At 39.0% G+C, this 9675-nt stretch overlaps 1 protein-coding gene across 1 annotated transcript; it reads left to right on the plus strand.

Moving 5' to 3' along the window:
• The first annotated feature begins 1251 nt into the window (after positions 1-1251).
• Positions 1252-6991, plus strand: LOC131218816 (ubiquitin-conjugating enzyme E2 1-like). Its single transcript, XM_058213641.1, has 6 exons — positions 1252-1572; positions 1791-1875; positions 2109-2201; positions 6119-6207; positions 6584-6669; positions 6766-6991. The coding sequence occupies exons 1-6, from the start codon at positions 1501-1503 to the stop codon at positions 6806-6808; spliced, it is 468 nt and encodes a 155-aa protein (XP_058069624.1). The 5' UTR covers positions 1252-1500; the 3' UTR covers positions 6809-6991.
• Positions 6992-9675: the final 2684 nt, after the last annotated feature.

The raw sequence follows: 9675 nt of genomic DNA on the forward strand, positions 1-9675 counted from the left end.
TAGTAAGCATTTGCCTAGCACTTTTTCATGTCATGTGGCCCACTTGACTTCTACATCAACGGCTACATTCCAGTGCCTCCGAAGGACTAGATTCCCCTACAGCATGGTTTTACACAAGAGTATAACACCCAAGCTTTGTGGCCCACTATGTTATTTCTAGGACATCTGCTCTATCTCCATAAGAAACAGTATGTATGAAATGAAAATCATATATTTTTATATGGGCCACTTTGATGTGTATGTTTCGTCTAACCCATTTATCATATGTAATTCACAAATTAGATTTAAATAAAAAAATAAAATAAAATAAGCTTAATCTTAACCTGAATTTAAATATTTTATATAATTCTTAGTAACATAGCTCATCTAAGCTTTATATCATACTGATCTTTTAAATAAATAACCAATATAACGGTTAGTAAATGATGGATGTATTGCTGTTAAACATACGACATGATGGCCTTATATAGAGAAACATGGTAATGTTATTAAGATTTAATTTAATTTTTTTAAAAGTATTTTTACCACTTATATTATATATTTCATTAAATATTTTAACCAAGTATATAAAAGAAGGTGTTATAAAATTTTTAAGCTACATAAATAATAGGTACATAGTTGTAAGATTGTTTTTATTAATTTCAAAACAAAAACTCCTCTAATTGCATTTTTATGATTGGATACTACCTATGTTAGGTCCAACTATTTTCGGTGGTCTGGATTGAAAGTTCTGATGCATGTGTGTGATCTGTACAGTTGCTGAGTGCACGTGATGCCCAGCTAAGCGGATCAAACACCCCTCAACAATACCGAGCCTGATGAATGGAAGTACGTAGGGGCATCCTTCCACATTACACGTGGCATCGTCTATTCATCAATCTCGACCATCCATCCACTTGGCCCTAGACTAAGTGGATTATTTCCTTAAAATAAGATCTATAAGGTAATCCTATCCGTCACTTTTCTACTGAATACTGGACCCTCAACTATTTTTTATTCTGTACCGTGTCTTTGAGGCGAAAGATCGGCTAGATAGATTTTTCGTAGTTGATGTAATTTGTGATATAGGAGCCATGTATTCTATCTTACAGCAGATGGATGGATCAGATGGTTAATTAAAAGTGCCACGTGTAATGTTAAGAGATGGATGTACCGTATTTTGTGTATTCCAGATGTACGATATCATCACCTCCCAAATTGAAATTTCAATTTCCTTTCCTTCTTCCCTTCTTCTTCAGAAGAAAAATAAAAATAAAAGTAAAAAAATAAGTAAAAGAGTGATTTCATATTGTCCAGAGCCTCTCGCTTTCGTTCCGTATTTCTCTCTTTCTTTTTCTCTTCCTCATTTCTTCCATTTCTTTGATTTTCTTGATTCAAATTCTAGCAATTTCTTTGGTGTATAGGGCGATTTGGTTTCTGGGCTCTCTCTCTCTCTCTCTCTCTCTCTCTCTCTCTCTCTGCATTTGATTGTATTGAATTTGAAGGATTTGAGATTGGATCATGTCGTCGTCATCATCTGCGCAGCTTCGGCTGATGTCCGATCTCAAAGCGATAACAAATGAACCTCCTGAGGTGAGAGTTGTATATTATTTGCTTCTTCTTCTTCTTCTTCTTCTTTTGAATTTTGGGCTTTGTCTCATTTGATGGATCTTGGGATTTTGAATGCTGGGTTTTGGATGTTTTTGGGTGCATCTTGGGATTTTGAATTTTGGGTTTTTATCTATTTTTGTGTGGATTTTTTATTTTTATTTTTGGAATTGAATTGAATTGGGTTCTCTGTTCTATGGCAGGGGTGCAGCGCGAGCCCATTCGCTGAAGAAAATCTGTTTGTGTGGAGTGCGATGATATTCGGTCCCGACGAAACGCCTTGGGAGGGTAGGAAGAAGAACCAGAAGGAAGATTATTATTATTATTTTTTAATTTCTCATCCCCTTAATTTAGTCTTTCCACCCCTATAGGGATTGATCTTGCCATATAAAATTTCTAATTTTGTTGGAGGTGGAACGATCATTTTATTTTGTAGTCCAAACATCATTTTCCTTTTCTCTTGTTATTTATTTATATTTATCTTTTTGGTTGTTTAATTGATCTTGCTTTGGGATTTGCAGGTGGTGTGTTCGGGTTGCGGTTGATTTTTGGGGATAATTATCCGGGGAAGCCCCCTCGCGTCCGATTCACATCGGAGGTTTTTCATCCCAACGGTCTGTATGATTATTTTCTATTTTTGTAAAAGATGTTATTGGACTGATGAATATGTTGATTGTTACATGGGTTCGAATGTCCTGAATTGGATGTTGCTTTTTTCTTTTTTAGATTCTTGGGTTGCTTATTTTTATTGTTTTAAGGGCATCGAATGATTTTAATTGGTTGCATTGCCAGCATGATTCCTTTGCATCGAAAGATTTGGTGAAATGATTATCAGTAGTTGAACAATTGGGTGTTCTAGATGCATTCCTTTACCTATCTTCGCTGTTGATTCTGGTCTTATGGTTGTCAGACTTGACTTGAAACTCCGCCAAGTTGACTTAACTCGGTTGAATCTTGAGCGCCAGTATACTCATCCATGACTCGGTGGACTTGAGTGACTCTGTGGAGTGATGCTAGTCTCTTTCTTCTTTTTCTTCAAAGGCTTTGAATTGGAAGTTTCTACTTTAGGAATCCCAAATGTAGAAAAGCATGGATGTATCTATCAGCAAAAGTGGGCGCTGATATCAATTCCCTTATTTAAAATGCAGAGTCGAATCTTTGAGTCCACCCAAATTGGCTAAACATCAAGTTGAATTGAGTTGGGTCCTCAAACTGTGGCTGCTATGGTCTTGATTCCTTTTGCTCCTCTAGAAAGCATGTATGAAATGGCCAATTCGTGTTTGGTTCTCCTAGTGACTAGTTTGATCCACCTCCCTTTTGTACAACTTGAGTCCAAGGAACTTGCATGGATTAGAGTTATTGCTCTGCTAACTAACAACTAACATTAGTTAATTCAGACTCTGAACTTGTTGTTGTGCCAAAAGCTTAGGGCCTGTTTTGATGTTCTCTTCAATTGAGTTGCAATAGTTCAACGCAATAAAGGGAAATGACCAAAGTGGATCAACCCCACTCAAATTCGTAATGATGGGCTTGCCCACAAATGGTAAGTCTGATAATTTCTGAGGCCAACTTTGGATCGCATGGAATTGTAGTTGGGGGATGTTGATGTTAGGAATTAAAATGGCCCAAACCCCGTTTTGTATGTTATGCAATTTGATTAAACCAAACTTCTCAAATACACACTTAGAGCTGTGGAACCCAAACTTGGATACTGATACTGACAAGAATGTGGGTATGGGGATATACATCTCCATTTCTCAAAGATTGATGATATGAATATGGATATTTAGTTTCATGACCTATTCAAAATTTTCTTTTTTAAAATTTTTTTCTTTTTTAAAACTTATTAACCAGGTAATGTTTTTTATTCCTCCAAAATTGTAAGACATGATACTTTGAGCATATGCTAGTAGCTAGGTATCATGGCCTTAATGTACAACAAATCCATGAATTTAATCAATAGCATTACTGCTTGGTCCTCACAGAGATTAACTTCTGCCTAATCCCCACATTCCATCGATCGGTTTCCATTCATAGAGGTCTTTTGGTGCAATTTCACAATCACTATGACCACCACCATCATCATCTAAGCCCTATCTTAACTAATTGGGGTTGGCTACATGAATCTTGTTTGCCACTCCACTCTATTGAGGATCATCTCCTTAGAGGACCAGGTCCTCAGTTGAACTGTAGGTAATCAATCAAATCTTTCCTTACAACCTATACTCATATCCTTTTAGGTCTTCTCATTGCCCTTTTGGAATCTTCAACTTGAACCAACCAACTCCTAACCAGTGCAGTTTTGGTCTCCATTGCTATGGACTAAGGGTGCAACTTGGGTGCATTGGGTCGGGTTGAGGGTCAAGTCAAGCCTGACATGACCTCAAGAGGACCCAACCTGCAGCCCAACCCAACCTGAATTCTAAGCTGAGGTTCCCGACCTGAATTCCTCTATACTTGACCCAAACCGACTTGACATGACACAACCCAAATACAGGTGATGTTCCCAACCTGACCCGAATTTGCTTAACCCAAATCTGACCTGAGGACCTTGCCAACCTGACCCAACCCAACTCGAAATCAGGTTAGGTCAATGGGGTCCGGGTTGAGCAAAATCCAAGTTGCAACCCTAATATGGACAAACCAACCATCTATGTCTCCTTTGATGGAATATGTGCGGGCCAAATCCTCTCACCTCTTTTGATGCTTGGTATGGTCAAGGGCTCCTATTTGATGTGATAGACTACTTGAGTCAAGAATCAGCAGAATGGAATTCTAGAGATAAGGAACTTGGCCATCTGGTTCCAACTTAATTCTTTTGATGAAAAGGAAACAATTGATGATGCTACGATGAGAAACCTATAGGCAAGTTGCTGTCCGATTTAATTATTTGAGCCACGAGAATTACATAATTTTTTGAACCTGGCAGAAGGGCCTCGTAGAGAGAAAGTTGGATGTCTGATATCCTAGTGCGGCCTACGTGGGTGCATGATCGGATGGACAGGTTGTCTATTCAGTGAGTCCTATTGTGGATAGTCACATTTCAAAATTCACGTTGATTGAAGAATCCTGGGTATTTAGTATCTGGCCTTCAAAAGAACAGTCTAAACCAAGACTGGTAAAGGTTCACATTCAGCAAGAGAAGATTGCGTTAATTGGGTGTTCCGGTCATCCAGTTGATAGTGGTTCACCATATGGACAGTCCTAGTTGTGCTACCGTATAGCCATTTGTACAATAGTAACAGATGAGATTGATAAAATTGATAAGATGACAGGATATGATTTTCCACATGCTTTCTCGCTTTATGATTTTCTGTCACCGTCAGTGGCTGATGCTGATTTCCTAGTTAAATATCAAACTCGGATACACATCATAATTGATTCCTCTTTAGTAAATATATTTATCGATAGATCATGTGAAATTGCCATCCAATAACACCAAATCATACCCTGACTCCAAACTTATCTTGATGGATCACATGATCTGTAGGCCTGATAGATGCACAGGGCCCATATTGTGTTGCAATCCAAGCAGCCGAGGATGGGTTGGGATGCCCTCAATCGAAAGTCTATTCCTTACTGTTTCCGAACTTCTGTAACATGTTTCAAAAGTAGCACTAGATTCAAATCATTTGTAAGGCTCGGTCTTTCTAATCTATGCTTCAATGTTTTCTCCTTTTGGTTGGATTTGGACCAATGTGTGCCAAAATGGTAACAGTTTCCGTAACAGCCACCACCTTTATAGTTATGATAGAGGTCAAAACGGCGATTACAAGCTCCTTTTTTCTTCTTTTTTTTTTTTGAAAAAAAAAAAAACTTTATTGGCCCCATTACGAATGTTACAACTCCGGTAACAGCCATAATGGGGCCAATACGGTCATTTTTTCCGTAACAGCTGTTATGACTTCATAATGCTGGTACCATTACCATTAAATTATGGCTGAAACGGCCCTGTAATGGCCGTTACGGCATTCCTTGATTTGGACACAATCTAATTGAATTGGATTGCATTTACTAGTAATCTTTAAAAAAGAAAAAGAAAAAAAAAACATTTATTAGCCTAATAAAAATTGAAAATAACTACTGTAGTTACACCACCCTTTGCATTCATCCAGGGTCTTAGCCCTTGGGGTTTCCAAAATAATGTTATGTTGCTTTTGCATTGGGACTCAGTTTTGAGGGGCTACATTGAGGAATTAAGACTTGTTGGATTTGGACCAACCCATCCAGTCCCGGGTCTAGTCATGACTCAGCTGGGTCTGAGGTGACACAGCTGAGTCACCCCACATTTTCAATTCTGACTTTTGGTAGCAAACCGGATCAGACCCAAAGAATCCAAGTTGATTAAGATGAATTTCAGCCAACTTGGACGAGCCATCAATCCATGCTGCTACATATTATGGATTATAGGAAAGTATCATCTGTTTTGTCATTTCCTCTTGATTAAGCTGGATAATCGCAATTTATTTCACTTGTGCTCCCAAATGCAGCCCTTAGAGCATATCTTTACCCGCTTTCCTTGATTTTGCAGTTTATCACGATGGGGCACTCTGCATGGACATCATTCAGGATGCATGGTCACCATGTCACAATGTTTGTACTATTTTGACATCAATTCAGGTCTGTCTCTCCTCTTCTTTCTCCTTATTCCCACATGGTTAAAGGTGTCAGTGACTCAAACCGACTCTCTCAGTGTCGAGTCGAGTCGAGTCACCACCTATCCTAGCCGAGGGTGAACTGGCCCTACTCGCCTGTGTCTGGGGTGAAATTTGGCCCGACTCACCCAAGTATCGGGTGAATCTTTGGGGTGACTCATGTTGCTGAACTGGATCAGGTTTGACGGAGTCATCATCTGACTTGTCCGAGTCTTAAAAACACGACTCCCCAACATGATCACTGCCAGACTGGACATGCATGCAGAAGCACACAAGTGGATCCATGGGTAATAGATGGGTCCCACTAATCATCTCATTAATGACCATCCAAACTGTTACAGTCACTACTCACTGACCCAAACCCGGCAAGTCCTGCGAATCCCGAGGCCGCTCAACTCTACCAACATGACATTCAGGCTTATAACAGGTATGTGACATGTTACTGTGTTGTTTTATGTGGCATTCCATATGAACCTGAAAATCAGCTCAGGATTAGCTCATCTATATATGTATGTGCTTGTAGGAGAGTCCGACGATGTGCTCGCAAGTCTATCGAATGTTTGTAGCTTCTGGGGTCCATCCTTGTCGATCCATTGAGTCGACCACTTCTCGGTATCTTTAATCACCTTACATTCTTTTCTTTTTTCAATGTTGTGTAGATAGATGATTGTTGTTGTTCAGGTAGTGGGGAAAAAAAAGCCAAATTGCACATTTTTTGCAATAATACATGAGACCAACTTCTCTGTGTACATTATATTTTTTGTGTATACCTAAAATCTTCCGATGTTCATTGATGGTGGTCGCGATCCCGATGTACTCTCAAAATTGGGTTCTGAGAAATCCCATTTTGAATGCGCATCTGGATTCTTGCCTGCGTTGATGACCGAAGCGATTTGGTTTATCAATTCTGGCCCATTTGGGAGCTTGGATTATGAATGCATTGGAATCCAAATCACAATTATATTGGAATCAAGGTGATTCTGAATCCTCAGTTATGTTTAGTTGAAATGCACTGGTATTTAAATCTTCCGTTTTGGGAGCTTGTATTTGGAATGCATTGGTATTCTTCATGTCCATGACTTGGATTTAATTAACTAAATCAATTTTCATATCCTAAATTAGTATGTATGTGATATTCGATAGAATGATTGTAATAGGCCCAGTGAAATACATATCTTGGCCAAAAACGAGGAAATTTCAAGCCTAGGGTGGGCCACAAACGTAAGGATCATAAACGAGTGACCCACTGATTTTTTTTACCATTCATTTAGATGTCTAATGTTTGGATGATTCGAATCATTCTATTGATGTGATTTTAATGTTGCAACCGATAATTGGATTGTTTTGGATTATCATAATCATCGTCCTACGGCTACAATAGATTAGTAGCCTAGCAGCACCTTTGTTATACTCTCTCTTACCTTTAAAAATGGGCTAAAAAATGCATATCACTTGGATTACACTGGAATTACACAGCATTTTATTAAGATTTCAAAACACAACAAAAGGGTGTATTTGAAATATCCATGATTCCATTTACTTTCAATTCGAAGGCTGTCAAATGTAAAAAGTAGCTACTTGGATTTGAAATACACCCGTTTGCCTCTAAATCTGATCCGAGAATCCTAAAATCTGATCAGGCCTGCTAATGGTATCGGGGAGAATGGATGGACGGCGTGGATGAAATACATACATCATGTTATGTTGGGGCCCACAGAGTACCATCCAGTAGTGATGTCATTATGAACAGTAAAAATCAGGTTGACCCAAAATACAGGTGGGTCACACCACAGGAACAGTTGAGATGGGGATATGCACCATTAAAAAATCTTCCAGAATGTCTGAGTCCAGTGTTTTGTTTAATGCCATTCAATCCATTCCGTTCATAAGCTGCCCCCCATCATGATAGGTGGACACCCCCAAAATCTGGCCATTCAAAACTGAAGTGAGCCAGGCCACGTGGTTTTACAAGTTTTAGGCATGATTTTACATGATGCGGTGCGTACTCGAGCAATGGACGGTAGTTTTGTTCCCTGGCTCTTGTTACCTGAATTCGAACGAGTCAGATTTTTTGACGCAAGCTCCTCACACTTAGCAATGTGGCCCACATGTAGGAGATCTGAGCCGCTCATTTATTTGGAACTGAGCTCCTCAATTCGGGCTGATGCGATTATCCCCGGCCAAAGAGCTTTGGACTCTGGTCAGTTTTATCATAGCCATCCAATTATTTTGAAAGGTTGTGCCCCACGTGATGATCGAACATGGCTGAGGTTTGAACAAGGCATCTATCCAGTGCAATCCTGTATGACAACCGGCTTGGATCTTTCACACGTGACTCATTTCCACGTGTGAGAGAGATGAGGGCTATAGAAGCTTATTCCGTCTAGTTCACTTCTCATTTCTCATCAATGGATATGAATTTGCCCTAATTGGCTAATTCATATTAGTCCATTCAGGCCACTTCTTTGGAGAGGAAAGAAAATGGGGCTGATCTTTGTATAATCAGGGCCGTTCATTTGATAGGTCCGTCATGAGATGCACCCATCTCTAAAGTTTCCATCCTTTAGATGATGATATCCGTTTGATTAATGGTCGACCCAAAAAAAAGAGTACCATATGGTGGATATTGTCAATTAGTTGGAGGGCCACTGGATTAATGGTTTGGATTACAAGAGAGTGGGCCATGATTATTCGTTAACTATTATATATTTTCATTTTCTAATTGCTTTTCTTATTTCTAGAATTTAAAATAAACTAACTAGTCAACCTGGCACGTGGGACATACAATTAAAAAAAAAAATATTTATTGGATAAAATCATAATTTTAAGCCCTATCCGAGAAAAAAAAAAAGAAAACATCCTTTTATAGTCATTAATTGGACGGTTAGAATTGTTTGTTTACATTATTTTTGGCAATGATCAATCCATGGCATGCCCTACTGATTGGACGGTTAAGATTGAGATACTTGTACGGCTGGGACCATCCATCTGGTCACCAAGTTTGACCTATGCAGATCCTAACATATGAACGGTCTGGATTCATGTACATGTTCCCCAATACGACACAAAACAATCAGAAACTTTGCACGGTACTTCTCAGGTTTTCGATCATGAAAAAGTGGGCCATGCTTCAATAATCCGGACGGTTGCTCCGTTGAGTCCCACATTGGGTGGACCACACCCCAAAAAAATCCAGCTATCTGATTCAATGGCTTCTCAATGGACGGTCCTAACAAATAAGAGTTAACAGAGCACATATGAAAGGAAGACAAGAAAATGAACGGCTAGGATTCTTTGTTCGATAAATTTTTTGTAAAACAAGCCAATCATAGAAGGGCCCACCTGATGGATGGTCATTATTCAATGGTGGTAATTGTCCACTCAAAATAATGTGGATCAATGAGATCCAACAAAATTAGAATTTTATGTATCT

This window comes from Magnolia sinica, chromosome 11 (genome assembly GCF_029962835.1).
Source record: "Magnolia sinica isolate HGM2019 chromosome 11, MsV1, whole genome shotgun sequence".
Classification (NCBI taxonomy): Eukaryota; Viridiplantae; Streptophyta; class Magnoliopsida; order Magnoliales; family Magnoliaceae; genus Magnolia; species Magnolia sinica.